The sequence below is a fragment of the Mesitornis unicolor genome, unplaced genomic scaffold (genome assembly GCF_000695765.1).
Source record: "Mesitornis unicolor isolate BGI_N332 unplaced genomic scaffold, ASM69576v1 scaffold26550, whole genome shotgun sequence".
In the NCBI taxonomy this organism is placed as follows: Eukaryota; Metazoa; Chordata; class Aves; order Mesitornithiformes; family Mesitornithidae; genus Mesitornis; species Mesitornis unicolor.
This window is the reverse complement of record NW_010159342.1, coordinates 1-17,931: the sequence shown is the minus strand read 5'-3', so window position 1 is coordinate 17,931 and position 17,931 is coordinate 1. Positions and strand designations below refer to the sequence as shown.

At 42.5% G+C, this 17,931-nt stretch overlaps 1 protein-coding gene across 1 annotated transcript in view; it reads right to left on the bottom strand.

Moving 5' to 3' along the window:
- LOC104542167 overlaps nucleotides 1-10,559 on the bottom strand; it is a 16,954-nt gene extending 6,395 nt beyond the window's left edge. The window contains exons 1-3 of the mRNA XM_010186389.1: nucleotides 10,192-10,559; nucleotides 8,699-8,798; nucleotides 5,807-5,922 (exon numbers count right to left, since the gene is read on the bottom strand). Coding sequence (XP_010184691.1) covers nucleotides 5,807-5,922; nucleotides 8,699-8,798; nucleotides 10,192-10,559 — 584 coding nt within the window. The remainder of the gene's footprint in view (nucleotides 1-5,806; nucleotides 5,923-8,698; nucleotides 8,799-10,191) is intronic.
- Nucleotides 10,560-17,931: the final 7,372 nt, after the last annotated feature.

Below are 17,931 nucleotides of genomic sequence, written 5' to 3'. Positions count from 1 at the left end.
TTCCTGCTTGAGTACAAGCTATCTCGGCTCCACACAATAAAGGACTGATCAAACCTAGGCATAAAGCTTCCACACAAGATTGCTGATTACTGATGTTAATGAATGCCTTCAATGTTGCAATTCCAGTAGTCATTATTCCTGTCCAACCTCATTATTAGATAAGCACAGGGGAGCATGCATTAAAATTTACTTAGGAGCACAAATGTAGATCCAATTTAAGACCTTGTTATTGAACAGGTATAAAAAAATGGGTCATTTAGATAAAAACAAACTGAGGAGAAAAAGTTTAAGCTAAAACTAGACTGGCTACTTTTGAGAAGAGAGAATTAACTTGAACCTCCCTGTGTGTCAGTTCCATGGCAGCCCATGTAGACATAACTGTGTGTTTTCACAGATTAATATGTTACAGGTCATTGAGCTCATTTAGCCATTTGTTAGAACTGGTAAGAAAAGAATGAATGGAGATATTCACACATTGTATTCAAATTAAAATGGCTGTTAAAAAAGTAGTGATTTTCAGAAATTTTCAACCAGATGGTGTAGAAATCAGAAAAAGCTACCTGAAAACGCACAATATTGCCTGTTTTTAAAAAATCTGTCAAAAATTTGACTCTGTAGCTGTTTTTCACTTCTAGTATACAGGAGACATTGTTTATCTCTCCTATCAAATTAATCAGGAGGAAATTAAATCTATGCAGGGAAGATACCCGTACATTTATTCCTTGGCTGTAGATCTTTTGTTAATGAGGAAAAGTAAATACAAAAATTGTCAGAACCTTGTGGTTTACGTGTGCTCTACCTGCTGCTTTGAGTAATGCAGCTGTTACAACAGCAACTTGAGAAGCAAGCTCAACGCATGGATATAGTAACAGATAACCATGACACTTGAAAGATTTTGCAATGGCAGACATACTGCAGAAAATTGCTGCTTCTTCATGATGGCCACTCTCAGGTACAAGAGTTTGAATATACTTTCACAGGCATCACAGCTTGGTGGCATGTTGTATTCTGAATGGCGACAGTCTCCATCCCTTTCCTGGCCAAGCGGAGTCCTTCAGCGAAGTCCACAGACAAACAAGAATCTGTACTACATGTTCTGGAAACTGGAACTATTAGATGAGGGGCTGTGTATCCTCTCAAAAGCAGTGAATGAGAGGACATAGAATAATAGTACTTGTCTTAAAATGGCAGAAGAGTTCCCAGTGCTTTTCCTCATAACAGAAGCAGCACTTCAACAGAACTCAGAGAAATTAAGATCTGATAATGGAAATATCTTTCTGAATGATACCTAACAAACCTCTGGAATGTTCTACCCGATCTTTCAGTGATACATCACTGAAATAAAGATATTAAAAAAAAAAAAGTTTTGAAGTATACAAGTTTGGAAGCCTACTTAGTCCACTTCTCTTCTCTGGGCCATATCATGGAACTCCAGCAAGCTTCTGAAGTCAGGAGACTGTACAAGCAATAACATGTACAGTTGTGCCTAAGTTCAAAGCGTACAAGGTATACAGACCATCAAGACTGAAGGATCCAAGCATCTACTTTTTGACATATGTTTTGCAAGAAAACTTCCTTTACAGACTGGTTATTCCAAAATAGCCTGCTACATCTTCTCCTGAAGCAGCTGACAGCTCCAGCTAGAGCCTGGATACGTGACTACCCTGATCTTTTACAGGACCTACTATGGCAGTTCCTTTGTGGTTACTTCTTGCAGCAGCAAATCCTTTTCCGCACCTTCTGTGCCATTCAGGTTTCTAGTGACTGGCAGAAAGTTAAATCTCTGGTCCCAAACAAATCCTAGGCCATTTCCTGTTGTGGCTACACTTTACAAAACAACAGAACATGGGCATTTTCTAAGCTTTTATTTCACGATCTTTCCTAGCATCACTCTATTCCTTTTCCACAGAAAGCGAGAACTTTACCCAGAACTTAAATTGTGGAATGACTCCCAAAGGAGGTGACGGGCTCACAGCAGCTGAGTCACTCAAAATGTGAACCAACAAATCATCTGTGGTTACAGAGTAGGGACCAACCCTGTGCTTTCAGAGGCAGAAGCACAATGACCCACACTAAATCTGTTCTACTGGCTGATGTGAGGCACATTTTCATAAACCCTTATGATTTTTTTTCCTCTCCCCCTCCCAAAAAAAACCAAAACACCCTAAAACATCACACAGCTTGTTCTGCATCTAATCAGAACTATTAAGAACTCGGTCACATCAAGATGCTGGGCTTCTTATAAGCCACTTGCTCCAGTTTCTTATGCTGGATTCTTCTCCAATGATCTGAGTGGTGCTGAATAATATGCGGGTTATGCAGACAGAAGAAGACAAGTCCTGGAAAACTGCAGCTGTAAATAATGTCACACACAAAACACACTCAGCACGATATCCTGCTGGCATCATCTGGGATGAACAACGCTTAGCCAAAACGTGTATTTATGTACAGGTAGCTAGAATGACAGGAACTCTGCAGATTCGCTGCAAGGTGTTGTCATCTTTGGAAGTGATCTATTTTTATAAATAATATTTCATTTTAAATATAGTAATGGTTGCTATGCCTTCTTGAGCTATATTTTAAGGAGCTGCACAAGCAAGTGAGAATGTATTATCCATGCATATTATATGTGATCGTACTGTTGCTCTGACTGAAACGTTTGAGGATGTGGAGGTGGAGAGGAGCCAAAATGTAACAGTCCATAATGGCTATGTCAGTCCTACCAGGCTGAGGATCCATACAGCCTTCTCTTGCTGAAAGCACTTCTGCTCTCCCACCCTCCTTCTGGGTCAGGTATGGGGGACACTAATCTTCTCCTGGCCTATTTCTGCTGCTTCTACTTCTTCCTACTCCTTCCTGTTCTGAGCTGTTCTGGCTCCAACTCTTCTCTCCTCCTCTGCATTGTCTCATCTATCACCCACCTCTCCATCAGCCTTCCACTGATTTCAAAGCCTGTCTCTCTCTCTCCTCCTCCCAGCTTTTCCTACTTACTTGCATGGTTTCAGCTTGCAAGCTACTGACCTGTGAGCTGCATATTTCCTTACCTCTCTTTTAACCCATGGTTCTAGTTCATCTCTTTCACGTGCCTCAAGGGCTTTTCACTTGTTTTTTCCTCAACCACTGATTACTCTGATTTCTGTTGAACTCCTGTTCTCAGTGCTCACTTCCACAAGCATTCATGACCCCTTCCATCCCTATATACAGACCCTCAGCACAGCCTGCCACAGCTGTGCTGTGTCTCTCCTGCTCCATTGGCACCAGCAACCTCAGAAATCCTCCTGGTTTCTAAATCCTGCCCTTCTTTATTGATATGGCTGTCAATTCCCACCAAGCTTCACGCTCTAACTCCCCACCCCCCTCTTCTGAATGTCAAGGTTTGTCCTAGCAGTCTGCACCATTATTCCTTTGCCAATGTCTGCTCTTTCTGATCTTCCTCTCCTTCTATGGAGAATCACTAGTGGAAATCCTACAGCAAGGCTGACAGCATCTATCTCAAATTCATTCCAAATTCTCAGTGTACATTCCTTTCTTAAATATCTTTAAGAAGAATTCAGCAAATTACCCCATCTAAACACTGTCCCTTGGTAAATCTACAGAACTCTCCTGAAGTAACGTCAAGAGAAACTTTATTTTCAAATGAAAATTTATACGTATCTGAGCTCTTTAAATAGATTTATCAAAGAATGAAAGAATGAATCAAGTCCAAGCTTGGCACATGTGGAGGCAGCTCCTAGTGGATATGAGATAGCAACACGAGAGCAGATCAAGCCTTTTGCTCCCAAACACATAGCCCAGCATGACTACAGCAGTGGAGTCAGGTTCTCAGGGTCTGCATTTTTGGCATCCTCAAGCACTCAAAAGCAGAGGGAACAAGAAAACCATTTTAAATAAATGTATTTGTCTAAGTTTATTTTAGGGACATATTAGGCTCTGATATTAGTTACCATGAGGTCATTCTCATTACAAGAAGCAACACATTTCTGGCTCTTTTCTGTTCCTTGACAACCAATTTCATACACCCATTGGCAGTATTTTCTGGTAGTACTGGCAAGCTCTTGGGTTTTCTTAGCGCTGTCTAGATTTAACTATTCAATGCAAAAGGTGACCTTTTCAAGCCATGCTAAATAAAGCCAATCAGCCTTTCCTGTCATGTCCCATGGCCTTGATCTTGAAAGTCCATGTATGGTCTGCAACAGGCAATGCAAGTCTGTGAACGCTCTGCCTGGGCACAGTTCCTTAAGCGCAGGGGAGAGCTCCCCCTCACAGAGCTCATGAGCTAAGTGTGCCTACTCAAATGCTCTCTGACTGAAGGGAGAAAATGCAAACAAAAAGCAAGAAAAACAGGAAAAAGGTTTTACTCTTCAAGAAAGGATGTTTCTCATTACATGCCTCTGAATAATGCTCAGGGGATATCAAGTTACTTAGCCACATTCTTCCAACTTCAGCGATTCTATTCAGAATTGTTTGCCTGTTTACTAATTTATCAAATACATATAATAAAAGCTTGATACTCCACCATCTCTTCCACACATGGAAGATTTAGTCACATGAATTGCATGTGCCTACTCAAGATGATTTTGAGAAAGCAGGAGTTGCTGTAGGAGGTCAGATCACAGGTACAGTAACTCTGACAGTCTGTCTCTAGGCGCCTTCAGAGGAAGGTCGAGAAATATCAGTTATGCATTATTATATATAGGTTAAAAAAAATTCCTTTCTCCTGAAGGCATCATTATGTGCCTTTTTGCTTGAGGCTACCCTTATCTTACAATTACAAATATTATTCTTTTTTAAGAAGGATATGTATATTTATAAAAGCAAATGGCAGAATGCAACTGCTGTCCTGGGACACAGCATCGCACTTCAGCTGCTGGATTACCAGCATTTTATCATCACTCAGTGCACATGAATGTATATGAATAATGTTCTCTCTTTCATCAGATTGACGGGACAAGTTGCGTAGTTGAAGTGGTATGACACTACTGCCTCTCATTAGTTTTATCTCACTGGACTGGTGGAAGAAAGCAGTATTATCCACAATTGTAGAAAATATCCTCTTAGCTGAGGGAAGGTTTTTCTGAGGGGAGAAGAAAGAATATGAGAACAGAGGGTCATGAAATGTTTGCAGAAAGAATAAAGGATACATGGTATCAAAATGAACTTTGTAAATAAAACAAAGGTTTAATGAAAAATAAAATGCTAGAATGACAAAAGTAAATTAACTCTGCCACGTAAGTCAGGTGCTCGAATAGAAACTGCCTCAAGACTTAATTTAGTGTTAGGTCAGCAAGGATATTTATGTTTTAGTTTAATTTTTTACAAACATTTGCATTTTTTTAAACAAACTTTAGAGTGTTTGGATTATGGGCTTATTCTATAATCAATTTTACAGAAAGAATTTATGAACCAGTAAAGAAAAAAGACAGTGTTCTATCTTTTCTGTTGCCGCTTAATTACTGATACAGGAAATCGTTTGCCTATTCTCAATTTCATTTGATAGAACAAAACCCCTAAGCAATAAAACTAAGGTCCAAGAAAAATATTTAGCTTGAAAAAGGTTGAAAAATGTACCCTTGGAAATACCACTGCTTACATGGGATTGTTCCACAAATTCCTGTTGTGTGAGGTTTGGCATATACTTACTAAAAATACAAGCATCTGGGGAAACCAGACAAAGCCCAGGTCTTGGACCAAACGAGGCATTCAGCATGTATCTGTTAGTGATTATATCCATAATGAAATATGTGCCCAAATTTAGCAGTACAAAACCCCCAATACAGTATGAAAACACAGCATGTACAGCCCTTACCATAAAATATAGCCAATAGCGAAGGTGCACACTGCAGCCAGTCCACAGCTCCTGCTGGGATACTGATGATGTGTTGTTCTCATCTCGATTAATACAAAGGGCAAAACTGTTGTATGCTGAAAAAAACCAAAACAACAGGGGAAAAACAGGTGATACAAATGATTCTCACTGCATTTCCATGACAGTTTCTTGATGGTTAGAAAGATGAGGTAAAATGACTCTATAAAGTCGATCAACAACCTGAACAGTATCGTCACTATAATGTCCAATTGTTTGAGAGAGCAGAGGAAAACTGAGTGAGCAGGACTTGCTTTTCCTTTAGTCCAAGAATCCAAGGCAGATACTCAGTGAGTAAAAAGGGGATGTGGCAAGAGGGGACATGGGTCCTAGTCCGAATTTGGCCTTGCAGCTGCTCTGTGAGCTTCACCACGTCACTTTGGTTATTTTGACCATTTGAGCTAGGAAACAACACATCTGATTTTCAGAAACTCTAGGCACAAACAATGCCAAATGAATGAATATAAATGGAGGTATTTGATGCTTCTGAGAATTGGGTTTAAATGTATCTCAGTCTGGGGACTTGAAAACAAGGGACATATTTTCAAATGATAGCCTCAATACCTCTGTTTCTCCATCTGTAAGACATGAGCAATTAACTTCCTTGGAAAGGTGTTGTGAATCTTAATTTGTTAGTTGTTGTACAAAATGGTTTTAGAGTCCCAGATGAAACATATGAAAGCTAAAGCTGTAGAAACCATTTTCGGCCACTTGTCTCTATTTAGCTGTGAAAGCCCTTATTTTGTCATTTTTTCATATACATTTCCTACACTGCCCCATCTGAGAAGATCTGTTCATCCAGTTAATGTCAATGGCATGAAAAATTGCATCTAGCCTCCCCTCAACACTTGATGTCTGGATTTCAGAGGGCTAGCAGGCACGAAAATATACATAAACGAACCACAAAGGTGCCAGGAAAGAAACCCCATCATTTTCCGATACACAGCTCACCTAGAACCAGCGTTGCTGGTGACTCCAGAAACATACCCTGCCTTGCCACCATGTGGACAAGTTATTGCTTGTGTCTAAAGGGAACTACTTGGATTCAGAGCTTGGCCCTGGGGCTTGGCGTGACTGCCACTGTGAACTCTCCTGCCCAGTTCACTGGGAGGTCTGCAGGTGTGAGGACTGCAAGGGCAGCCTAAGCCATAAACCATGTTCAATCCTTCCCCAGCACTTGGTCACCAACTGGAAAAGAAGGTTATGGCTTACATTGGGCACAGACACACACATTTAGTTCTGGGGGGAGCTGGAGGGCCAAATTAGTAATAATTACACCGTAAACACGCACCAATTTTCACCAACACTAAGGCAGGACAGACGTGGAGCAGAAATATCCTTGTGTGGATAACAGGTCCAAATGAGAGGAAACAGAGCGGGGTGAGAGCCTTGAACAACTGTGGAGAAGGAAGAATTGTTTGAATGGGAAATGATAAGACAATGGAAATGCTCTGGCTCAGAGATGTAATTTGAATCCGGTAACTGCTCTGATTTCCAAGGCATTAATAATTAATGACTAGCATTTGGAGAATGTCAGGTGGATAACAGAGCAGCTAGGGGAGCTTTTAATTTCTTCATCTTTTAACAACTCATTCCACCCCCATCCCTTTAAACAGTAGAAATCAGCAACAAGGGAATGCAAAGAAGTTTTACATGTGGTCTGCAGTAGAGATGCCCACTATTAGATGAGAGGTCTATAAACTGCACAGGATCTTCAGAGACCATTAACAGGGACTGACAGCAAAGCAAGCCCTGGAGATTCACCTGTGCATCTTGCATCTGTATGAAAAAGGTCTTCAGACAGAGATCGGTACCTCCTTCTGCAGAGCCACGAAACAGGGTAGCTGGAGGCTGTGAAAACGTCTCCTGCCCTGCCTCCACAACCTCTTCAGAGAAAAAAACCACAAGACCACAAAGACTTCTAACTCCAAACCCCATCCCTAGTATTTCTTGTACGATATATTCTTGTGATCCCCTTAGTTTCAATTCTTCACTATATGGATGATGGTGACAGAGCGTGAGAGCTCCGTTTCTCAATTTAAATGTTTACTGCTTTAGATACTGCTTGCTGATCACTGATGATAACAACTCAACAGCTTGCCAATTAAAAAGTAGTTAAAATAATTTCAGCAATCAACACTTAATCTAGAGTCCTTTTCTCTTTTCCCTCCTCCCATTTCCTGTGGTTATATAATAAAATAGGTCATTATGTTCCTAAATTCTCCCTTCTGCTCTTTTCTAAAGGTAAGGGGCAGGGGGTGGGGGGTAAGAGGATAATGAGCTGTACCACTAAAGAGTTTATGCACAAAATCCTATCAAAAGTAGAGAGCAATTAAAAGTGTAAGGAGAAAATCAGAGACGTGAATCTTTAATCTTAGTCTGTTATGGCAAATGTCAATGCTACCTGCAAACACTGCAGTTTTACAAATCCAGAGTATGAACTTTGGTTTAAAATTTGGTTCCAGTGAAATTGTCATTCTAAAAAGCTGCTACAGATGCTTCACCCAAACTACAACCAAGATAAAATTTCCCTTTCCTACATTTCAGCTCCTCCAAAAGCCTTAATTTAGAAAACATGAAATTTTGTAGGCAGAGTTACCTTCTGTCAAACTGTGCCAATTAAAACTCTGGAGCTATAAATACTGAATGTGAATCAGACTGGCACCTGGACTGAAGCCTAGCGAAGGGGAGCAGAGGTCAAATGTGCTTGAAGTGGGATCCATCAGGGCTGGGAAAGCTGCAGGAGGCCAGAAATTTCATCCCTTTAACGTTTTTGCTACCTGATTTCTGAATAAACTTGGGCCACTGGGAATCTGAGGCTTAGCGAGAAAGTACCGTTGCTGCTTCCTTGACCTGTTTGTTAATGAACACGCCTTGTCGATCAAAGATGCCCAACTGGTATCTCTGGGACTGATGCCTTTTACTTTCTGGCAGGCTGAAGGACAGCACAACATTTCTCACCTTGTTTGTCAGAGCATCTACTTGAGAGAAGACTAAGAGATGAGGAAGTTCAAATAACAAGGAGGTTTAAATGGTGAGGATGATAGGCTGCTGTAGCAGCTTTCCAGAACTTGTCATTTTGGACCATTTAAAGTCTTTAAGAAAAGGGTAAATTTATAATTAGAGTAGTATAGTATTATAATAGTACTAAACTATGTTAGCACTAGTGATCAATGCTATATTGATAAAGCCTTTTTATTAGGGACTAAGTATTTACAAGCAAAGCTGCATTTTCACCTGGACAGCTTTTTCTGCTCCCACTGAGACCAGCTGTTCCCATGAGAGAGCTCTGCCTGTGTGGCTGTGCTGACGCTGGAGCCTTGAGCCGAGCAATGCTGTGGGTACATCAGGGAGCACTCTCTCCACCAGCCAGGAAGGTGACACTCGCTGCTTGTACACCCTGGGGTGACCACAGGCTTGGGGTAGCCCCCAGCCCTGCCTGGGAAGCAGAGAGGGAGCTAATGAACCCTACCATCAGCAGGAGCTCTTAGCTTGGGCTCAGTAACTACATCTATTAGCAAGAAGATGTACTCTGCTGGCTTCTCCTGCCACAACTGCAGTGCTGCTTCTGAATGAAGCTGAATCAGCGCACACTTGCAAAGAAGCCACCAAGAAACCTGCAGGTGGATTAATTCCTAGAACCACTGCCATCACTTCCTGAGAGAAACGTGGCTCATTAGTGACTCTGAGATTTTAAAAATATGCACCACGTCCCCCATGGTATGTATGCACCTAATGACATTTGAGACTGGAAAATTACTACAAATAGGCAGCACATCTGTAGTGATTGCTTGACAAGTTAATCTCTGATGGAGGACTGCGCTTCCCCATTTTAGATGTGTGCTGCAACAAGTAGTTGGAAAAAGAGATTTTATGCAAATCAGGTACATTAGAAGAGTTCTGTAGTAGTCTTTAGGCAAATTAAGTGCTTATTCTTGAAAGTCTGATTATATATTTTATCTTCCAGCCAGTAAGTGTTGCTTTTTTTAACACAGTTTTCATCAGTACCTTCCTTGGCCTTTTCTCCTTCCTTAACTGCGTTTTAAAGGGAATGTCAGTCTTTCAATAGGTGCTAAACTGACATCTCTGTTTATTGCTATCTTCTGTCCTTAGCACAAACGTGGCAGTGCTGTCTTCCCAAGTCACCTAGTCCTGATCTGCAGAGACTGTCCAGAACTACCTTTCTGACAAGGAGTTCAAAAAAGCATCTGTCTTCTCAGATGCCAAATCAGTACACAGCAGTTCTGCAGGGATGGTGAAACCATTTGGGAATCATGTAAACTGTGGTTATAATTCACTTTAACTGACAGAAGACTGCGACTTGTTACTCAATGTGATCAGACTGAGAACTGCAGGGTACAGGACATTTCAGTTCAATGAAAATAGTGTGGACCTCTGTTGAGAGGGCGGCAGTGTAACATTCAGCCCACATGAGTCGTTGGAAACTTGAGAAAGGAGGCCTTGCAGATTTGATGTCACCAACACTTTGACTGATGGACCAGGAGTCTCCTGGAAATGCTGGTGCTCCCCGGAGCAAGGAGGCTGCAGATGGGTCTTCACCCACAGAACTTGTGAAGCCTGGGACCTGGAGGGCTGTATCCACCACCCGAAGCTGCATTCGCATCAAATCCTCTGCCTTGGCATGGGCAGCTGCTCCAAGATCTGCTGTAGAACCCGCCCCACGGCACACCGCCATTGTGACCAAGACTTACACTGGTACAAATCTGACAGAGGCCTCCTTCTTTGCACCCTGCTGCATGAACTGCTGTGCAAACTGCTGCATTTGCTTTCTGTCTTTCTAAGTTCCTCTCCAAAATCTCGTTTCCATCAATAGGATGTTAGCCTTCACTTTTTCCCCCCCTGAGCTCACACCTAGATTACATGTTGTTAAACAGCTGCTGCATGTCAGAATGAGTGAAGCAATCCATCTGCATCTCCTCCTTACCTCTCGGGGATTTGTGCACCACCCTGAGACTAAAGGTTTTACAGAAATGACCAGTAAAATTACCTATGTGCATTCCTCTTAATTTAAAATCACTGCTTCTGTATTCACCTTAGAAACCTATACTAATAAGCCTAAAAATCCCTTCAGTTGTAGTCAGCGCCATTTGTAGAGTAACAGCAGTAATAAAACTGCATTTTCTGCATGCTCCTAGCATTTCCTGGAGAACCAGATCAGGAACTAGTAAAACAAGGGGCACGATTATGATTTACTCATTGAGAAACTTCTGAGAAAGGAACAGCTGGCAAAAGAGTATTTATGTATCCTCTGAAGGATGATACCTTCCACCAAGGCAGCCTAATCCATAAAGAGAGCAGCAGGATATCAGAGCTGGGTACATAATAAATTGGAATCCTTGAGTGAGTTTGAGCCCTTCTGAGACTGAAAGTGCTGGTAGCACTTTTCCTTTTACGAATGAGAAATTATGACTATTAACCAAGGCACGCTGATGCACAGGATGCACTCCAAGGCAGCCACAGACATCTCGTTAATTGTTATTATAGGTTGGAGGGAGGAAGAAGTACTGATGATCGAAACAAAGACCAATACCCTGTAATGTCACAAAACACACAAGAGGCAGAGATAACCATTTTCAATCAATATAAGAGTGCAGAGTTCTTCAAATAGAAAATTAACACTTCCTCTTTAATGTTACCCCCCTTTTCCTCTTTTATGTAGATAAATACAGTGGACATGGCATATCTGATTTAAATGGAATTGTATCACTTTCTCCACGCATACCTAAAGTTGACAGGTTTGTTCTCGTTGTTTCTGACACATGCAGTACATGCTATATATTGAAATAGCAGCAATCTCATCTCACCCCTATGGCTGCACCAGTGTCAGGGAGGTTATATATAGGTGTTTATCTATAGAATTTCCACAGTGCCAGTCACTGAAGCACTTCAGCACCTCAAAAGCATTACTAAACATACCCTCACAGCAGCGCTGATCTGTAGGGGCAGGATATCCTATACCCATTTTTTGCAGGAGAGTAAGATGGACATGGCACGCCTCACTCGAAGTTACGCAGGGTAGCTATGGAGGAATGGAGAACCACATCATATTCCTCAGTTCCATTCTTGGATGTCAGCCTAAGATGAGCGAGCACGTATAGAGAAGTAACAAAAATTTGAGATGAAAGCCAATCTACTCATTCAAGTTTATAGCTCTGAGACAACTTGGCCCTTTAAGCGTCTCTCAGTTGTTACCTTGATCGACCCTCTGTCCTGGTTCCCCTTTACTTTTGGAGGCTTCTTCAATTGCCTCCTCTGAACTGTCTGTCCCTCTCCCATCTCAGCTCCTGCTGCTTCAAGCTGCTTCCTTGCAACTCCCATTCTACCAGCCCGAGCAACCCCCCTGCGGCCTCCTGGCCCTGACTCAGCAGCTCCCAGGGTGATGCCTCCTCACTTCTGTCTTGGCCTCTTTCAGTTACCACAGGTCCTCCCTTCACATCTATCAGTATGTCTGACAGGCACAGGTAATGCCTTAACTTGACACATCAAAATCCTGGGCACTTGGACTTGAAACAAGATGATGGCAAGATCAGATGGGACAAGACACAGCACATAGCAAAACTGCACAAAACCGGTGCCACATTGCCAAATGGAACAGCATTGCTACATGCTTCATTTTCTTTAACTTTGTATAAATCAATATAACTACTTTTAATGCATGTCATGTATCCAGAGATCACTAAACACATGCAAAGTGCAATACCACATAAGCCACCTCTCTCTTTTTTCTGGGATCCCTTAGCTAGATTTTCTGTTCTTTCTGTGCTGTGCCCAAACTCCCCAGTCAGCATGCACTACTGTCAGGAGACTTTTAAAATACCAGAGAATCAGCAAAGCCCAGGTTCTGTGCACTCAGACACAGCTGAACAAACTGCGAACCCCCATTTACTTTCTTCAAGTCCTTATTTTTTGCTACAAGATCCTTAGAAAAAACACGTCACCAACAATGTAGAACACACACAGATGTACATCTTGTGCGAGGATCACTCATTGATCACAATGTTATGCTATAATTTTTCTACATATTTTGCTCAGCTTTTTTGCCTCTTACCAGTTTAACTACTTACCCTAGACTGCTTTAAACTAATATTTGCAAAAAGGTTTGTCTATGCAAATAAATACATACTTATCTTTTACAATTATCCTTAAAATCAGTGCTTACACACACACACACGTATCACCAAGATTTAATTTGCCTGAATGAACGTTGGCTGTTTACGCAAGTCATGCTGAAAAAGTGCTAGTAAAGTCATCACGCCTCACGTATTCCTAGTACATATGTCACTAAAGAAAGTTTGCAGATGTGTTTTAGCAATGGTTTTAAACAATTTTACTCATACGGAAAATAGTATTCCTCTCCTTGAAAAGCCAACTCCTTCCATATCATGAGTCTAATTGCACAGGCCTCAAGAGGAGAAAGCAATTTGTATATTTTGCAATATATATATATATATATATATATTGGAATATATATACTTGCAATTTGACCATGAGCCAGCACTGTGCCCTTGTGGCCAAGAAGGCCAATGGCATCCTGGGGTGTATCAGGAGGGGGGTGGTTAGTAGGTCAAGAGAGGTTCTCCTCCCCCTCTACTCTGCCCTGGTGAGACCGCATCTGGAATACTGTGTTCAGCTCTGGGCCCCTCAGTTCAAGAAGGACAGGGAACTGCTGGAGAGAGTCCAGTGTAGGGCTACAAAGATAATTAAGGGAGTGGAGCATCTCCCTTATGAGGAGCGGCTGAGGGAGCTGGGTCTCTTTAGTTTGCCGAAGAGGACACTGAGGGGAGACCTCATTCATGTTTATAAATATATAAAGGGTGAGTGTCACGAGGATGGAGCCAGGCTCTTCTCGGTGACAAACAATGATAGGACAAGGGGTAATGGGCACAAGCTGGAACACAGGAGGTTCCACTTAAATTTGAGAAGAAACTTCTTCTCAGTGAGGGTGACAGATCACTGGAACAGGCTGTCTGGAGAGGTTGTGGAGTCTCCTTCTCTGGAGACATTCAAAACCCGCCTGGATGCCTTCCTGTGTAACCTCATCTAGGTGTTCCTGCTCCGGCAGGGGGATTGAACTAGATGATCTTTTGAGGTCCCTTCCAAACCCTAATGTTCTGTGATTCTGTGATTCTGTGATTCTGTATCAATATGTTTTCTAAATCTCTTTAACTGACTTTAAAAGTTTATCTGAACATCAAGTATACCATGTTAAATTCTACTATCTGGCAATCTCCCAGGGCCAGCACTAAGGCCTTCACTGAAGGATATTTTTGGCTTCATGGTAGCCAAAGTATCCTCTTTCTAACCTGAAGACATTGGACTCTGAATCTGTCACTGGTCCAGGACTGAATACTGCTTGTCCTGGGCTTCGGGCCAGTACAATTTGGGGAAAGAAATTCCACATTTGGGAAAATCAAGAAACCATTAGTTGGCAGTTTCTTTTTCAAATGGTGGCTCTCTGATGCTATTCAGAAATGTAAAATCTTGGAAGTGGCTACTGAGGAGGTGGATTTATTGGGTGTTGTGCAGGTGAGGTAGCCAAAGGTCAGACTTTGGTGTATCACATGGTGACTGCAACTATCTGCAACTTTGCTCAAACAATTTGTCTCACAGACATTGTCATGATCTTTATTTAATCATTCTTTATATTAAACATACAAACTCCTTTAATAAATAAATCTAGAGGACGTAACCTCCAAAGCTTTTTAGTTCTCTTATTGTAGAAAGCAGCAGCAGACTAACGTGAGCATGGTCTCCTTACTGCACCCTGCACTCTGTCTGTGTCCTGGCTTCAGTTTTGGCTGGGAAAGAGTTAATTTTCTTCCTAGTCGTTGCAGCCAGTTTTGCATGATGTGCATTGCCCTGCATTTTCTAACCAGCAGTACCCCACTGTGAGGCAGAGATGCAGGAGGGAAGAGCTTCTCAAGCGAGGGTGCAGGTGCCCCTGGCCCAAGCGCTGCAGCAGCATCAGCTCTGCATTTCTCCAGCCTGTGCCATGGCACAGGGCTAAACTGTGCAGTGGCAGCTGGGCGCTGGCAGCTCCTGTAGAGTGACCTGATGACCGGTGATAAGCTGTGGCCAGGCACCAAAGCAGCTCCCAGCTCTGCAATTGCCTTTGCAGACAGCATCTGCTGCAGGGAAAAAAACCCAACCCCTGCTGGTCTCATACTCTCTGCTCAGAATGCAGAAGCCGGGCCAGGGCAGGGTCTAGAGACACCACAATGAGTAAGACCAGGAGTGATGTGCTTTCAATGGGTAAGGCAATAGCATGTGCTGGGGTGCAGGGAAGGGAGGATAAGTGGTGAGGGTGTAGGGGAGGCAGGAGGTATGGGATGGGGTCTTGCTCCCGAGGCAGCACGGAAAACTTGTTGAGAGGGAAAATGAGTTGGTGCAGGAAGGCAGAGGAAGAGAGACAGAGATGCAGCCCTGCTTGTGTGTCTCCTAGAGCTGCTTCTCCTCTGCAAAGAAGGCACGCAAGGCAAGCAAGTCTGAAGAACATCCTGAACTAAGGTCTTCTGTCATGAAAACACACTGATATTCCATACTTGTCTTACCTACTGTATGACATACTATATTTAGGAGAATCATTCTGCTTCAAATGCAATGTTTTAAATGCTGTTGTTCATGTTAAAACAATTGTAATTTTGATTGATAGTAAAAGCCTACACACCATAGTAAAGGCAGCAATGTCACACACAAAGACATTACAAAATCTATAACCTGACCCTTTAAAACCTGACTTGAACCATTACATTTGACTTATGAGACTAGTTACAATAGTGCTTCATGCAAAAAGCATTAGGTTAATGCTGGATCAGGCAAAGTTGCCAAACACACCCTGGCATAATTAATCAAGAATATTTCAAAAACAGATCACCTCCAAGAGGTTATTGATTTCCTGTCACGACACGTTTTCCTTATGAGGTGCTACAATGCTATGTATCTGAGATGTGCTGGCGTGTATTTTTCAGTGACTAAGCCTTGATCTGTCTTCCTGGATTGCTGCCACTGGTGCATTGACATCTGCAACTACTCATGTTTGACAGTCTCATGCATGAGCTATGTGGCTTCCAACTTGGATGGGATTAGTATAGGAGACTTTCCGAATACTTCAAATGTAATTGAAAGCAGATAAATACAAGGGTCTCAAGCGGGTGGTATACTTTTTACAAATGGTATCACATTAAATCACGCATATACACGCTTAGACTGAGAAAGATCTCAGTGTTAACCATTATAGTATGCAATAAAGTGTTTGACCTTCTTAGATATGTATGAATCCTGATAATGTCACATCTTTCTAAAATCCAAAAATGCTGCATGGCTAAAGTGTGGTTTGGACAAGCAGGCAAAGGTACAGATTTGGGGAGAAGGGTAGGGGAAGAGGAATGTTTTCGGAAACTGGCAGGTGTTTTGCCTTTCATCTATACTTGAATGAAGGCATTCATGTCTTCTGTGCACCATCCCTGCCAACTGATGAGAGCTGAAGACAAACCATGTATCATGTAACTCAAGATTATACTGTAAAGGTGTCAAATGCCAGCAAATAAGAAATTGTTTTCTTTTAGAATCATCGAATGGTTGGAGTTGGAAGGGACCTTAAAAATAACCTAGTCCAACCCCCTTGCCATGGGCAGAGACATCTCCCACCAGACCAGGTTGCCCAAAGCCCTGTCCAACCTGGCACTTGAACGTTTCCAGGGAGGGGCCATCCACAACTTCCCTGGGCAACCTGTGCCAGTGTCTCACCATCCTCACAGTAAAGAATTTCTTCCTAATATCCAGTCTAAATCTACTCTCTTTCAGTTTAAAGCCATTATCCCTTGTCCTATCGCTACCTGCCCTTGTAAGAAGTCACTCCCCAGACTTACCGTAGGACCCTTCAGGGTACTGGAAAGCTGCAATAAGGTCTCCCTGCAGCATTCTCTTTTGCAGGCTGAACAGCCCCAACTCTCTCAGTCAGTCCTCGCAGGGGAGGTGCTCCAGCCCTCTGATCTTCTTTGTGGCCCTCCTCTGGATCTCCTCCAACAGCTCAATGTCCTTCTTATATTGGGGGCCCCAGAACTGGACACAGTACTCCAGATGGGGGTCTCACGAGAGCAGAGTAGAGAGGCAGAATCACCTCCCTCGCCCTGCTGACCACACTTCTTTTGATGCAGCCCAGGATGCGGTTGGATTTCTGGGGTGCAAGTGCACATTGCCGGCTCAGGTTGAGTTTTAAATAGACTGACCCCAAGTCCTTCTCCTCAGGACTACTCTCGAGCCATTCTCCACCCAGCCCGTATCTGTGCTTGGGATTGCCCCTACCCAGTGTAGGGCCTTGCACTTGGCCTTGTTGAACTTCATGAGGTTGGCATGGGCCCACCTCTCCAGCCTGTCCAGGTCCCTCTGGATGGCATCCCTTCCTTCCAGCATGTCAAATGCACCACCCAGCTTGGTGTCATCTGAAAACTTGCTGAGAGTGCACTTGATTTCACTGTCCCCTGTCGCTGACAAAGATGTTACACATTACTGGTCCAAGTATCGATCCCTGGGGGACACCACTCATCACTGGCCTCCATTCGGACACTGAGCCATTGAACACAACTCTCTGGGTGCAACCATCCAGCCAATTCCTTATCCAGTGAGCCGTTGATCCATCAAATCCACATTTCTCCAGTTTCGTGACCAGTATGTCATGCGGGACAGTGTTGAACACTTTGCACAAGTCCAGGTAGATGACATCAGTTGCTCTTCTCTCTCTTTATGATGTAACCCCATCATAAAAGGTATAATTTTTAGAGCAAAACTCAACCACATTTCTTACAGAGAACACATTTCTATTTACTTGTTTTTCTTGGTAAATGTGGACATTGATATCCTAATCTGTAAATGTATTTCTGTACATATTTACTGACTACTGTAAAATAGAGGATGTAAATAAAACTGAAGTTAACAGTGCTGTACAGAGTTTTATCTATTACATTTCCTTACAGTTCTAGACTTTGAACCCTGCAAACACAAGTAATCTTGCTTTAATGCAGAAAATCACAGAATCACAGAATCACAGA